This window comes from Antrostomus carolinensis, unplaced genomic scaffold (assembly GCF_000700745.2).
Source record: "Antrostomus carolinensis isolate BGI_N321 unplaced genomic scaffold, ASM70074v2 scaffold5833, whole genome shotgun sequence".
Taxonomy (NCBI): Eukaryota; Metazoa; Chordata; class Aves; order Caprimulgiformes; family Caprimulgidae; genus Antrostomus; species Antrostomus carolinensis.
Genome location: NW_010305728.1, coordinates 889 through 2,590, shown reverse-complemented (window position 1 = coordinate 2,590; position 1,702 = coordinate 889). Strand labels below are relative to the sequence as shown.

The 1,702-nt window shown below is 40.5% G+C and overlaps 1 protein-coding gene across 1 annotated transcript; it reads right to left on the bottom strand.

Moving 5' to 3' along the window:
• Positions 1 to 494: 494 nt before the first annotated feature.
• On the bottom strand, positions 495 to 1,332 carry MSANTD2 (Myb/SANT DNA binding domain containing 2; the record flags this gene model as incomplete). Its single annotated transcript, XM_029084244.1, has 1 exon — positions 495 to 1,332. A coding segment is annotated over one exon (838 nt), but the record flags the coding sequence as incomplete, so codon positions are not given.
• Positions 1,333 to 1,702: the final 370 nt, after the last annotated feature.

Here is a 1,702-nt window from a genome sequence, read left to right as displayed (position 1 = left end):
GCGATTCAAGGTTTCATTCGCCGGTAGCTATTGCTTCATTGTTCAGATCCGTAAGAACACCAGACGGATGCGGAAAAACGAGACACCGTGGAATAAAACCAAACAAAATTTAAAAAAAACAAATAAACCCCCCCCCCCAATTCAGTTTTTTTGGTACGAAAACGTCGTGGTTGATGTGGAATGTTACCTCCAGTCGTTTCACCGCTTTGAGGGAAAAATTCTCCTCGTTCTGGTTGATAAACCCATCGGTTTAATCGGGATTACGTTGGTTTGTTGGGAATAAACTTATGGAAAAAGCTTCCCTCAAACTTCCCATCACCCCAAAATTTATTTCCGAGTGGAAAAATTCCCTTTTTTTTTTTTTTTCTTTTTTTTTTAAATTTTTTGTCACGGATCTGGTAACGAGATGGAAAAAAAAAATTAAAATAATAAAAATAAAAATAAATCAAAGTGGGGTGGAAAGCCCCTAATCCTTATGAAGGATGAAAAAAAATTCAGTTGTTAAATTTTAAGGGATATCCGATGGCTTTTTCCAGGCACTCTACCAAAGAACCGGCAGAAAGAAAATCCCTTTCCACTTCCACAAATTTAATATAGATGGATTTCGGTGATACACCGGGTTCGACGACACAGTTCTGAGATAAAAAAGCATTGATTCCAACCCAATCTTTACTGAAGGTTTTGGTATTTGCCTGAAAATGTAAAAACAAGCATTGTTGGAGAGTCCGCATTTCGGCAATGCCGAGGTAACAGTAGATAATCCGCGCGGATTCCATTTCCACCCGGATGGAGGTTTGTGGAGATGGAACCTCCAGCTCGGCTTGAGTCTCGTTGCCGGCATCGGCGAGAGGGGAAGGGGGTTTTTCATGGCACTCTTCGTACCCGATAGCGTATAAACCAGGACTTTTTGGGATTCCTCCTGGTAATAAATATTGAACGACGTTTCCGCCGGTAGGTTTGGAATGGGCGATGGGGATCCAGTCGATCTCCATGTGTAACTCTAAGCACCGAGCTTCGCTAATCGTTATCTCCAAAAATTTATAATAAACATTTTTCCAGTTCATTTTTTGAACTCTGGTCATAATAACTCGACCTTCGGGTTTTTCCGAATTGAAATATTCCCGGAGTCGTTTCCCGAGAGGAACTTGCGAACTGATTTCCGCGTAATGATAACGAATATCCTCCTTCCAACGGGTGTTATAACCGATGCCGAAAATAGCCAGTTTATTGGAAAGGTGAAGTCGGGAAAAATCCGTCCAGCTTTGAAACAGCTCCCACTTCAACTGAACCGACTCTAAAATTTGCATAATATTCTGCATGACGTCACGCTTCCTGGAAATTAAAAACATGGAGAGAAGGAAAAAGGCGTCAATAAAACCAGAGCTGCGAAACCATCCCGGCAAACGCACCCACCTTCGGAAAAATATTAATATTTGGAAAAATATTCATCCCAGCTGTTTAGGTGGTGGGTGTTTTATTCCCTGTATCACTCGGTGAGTTTCTGGATGATAAAACCACACTGATTTTTTTTTTTTTTAATTAATCTCAATAAAACCAAATGAAAACCCAACACAAACTCATTCCGATGTCTCAAGCCAATGACAATCTCGACTAGAAATGAGATTTCACACAAAAACTTCTCCAGGAGGTAATACAATAAAGAAAACCAGAGTTGATAAACCTCCAAATTCCGCGTCTGACA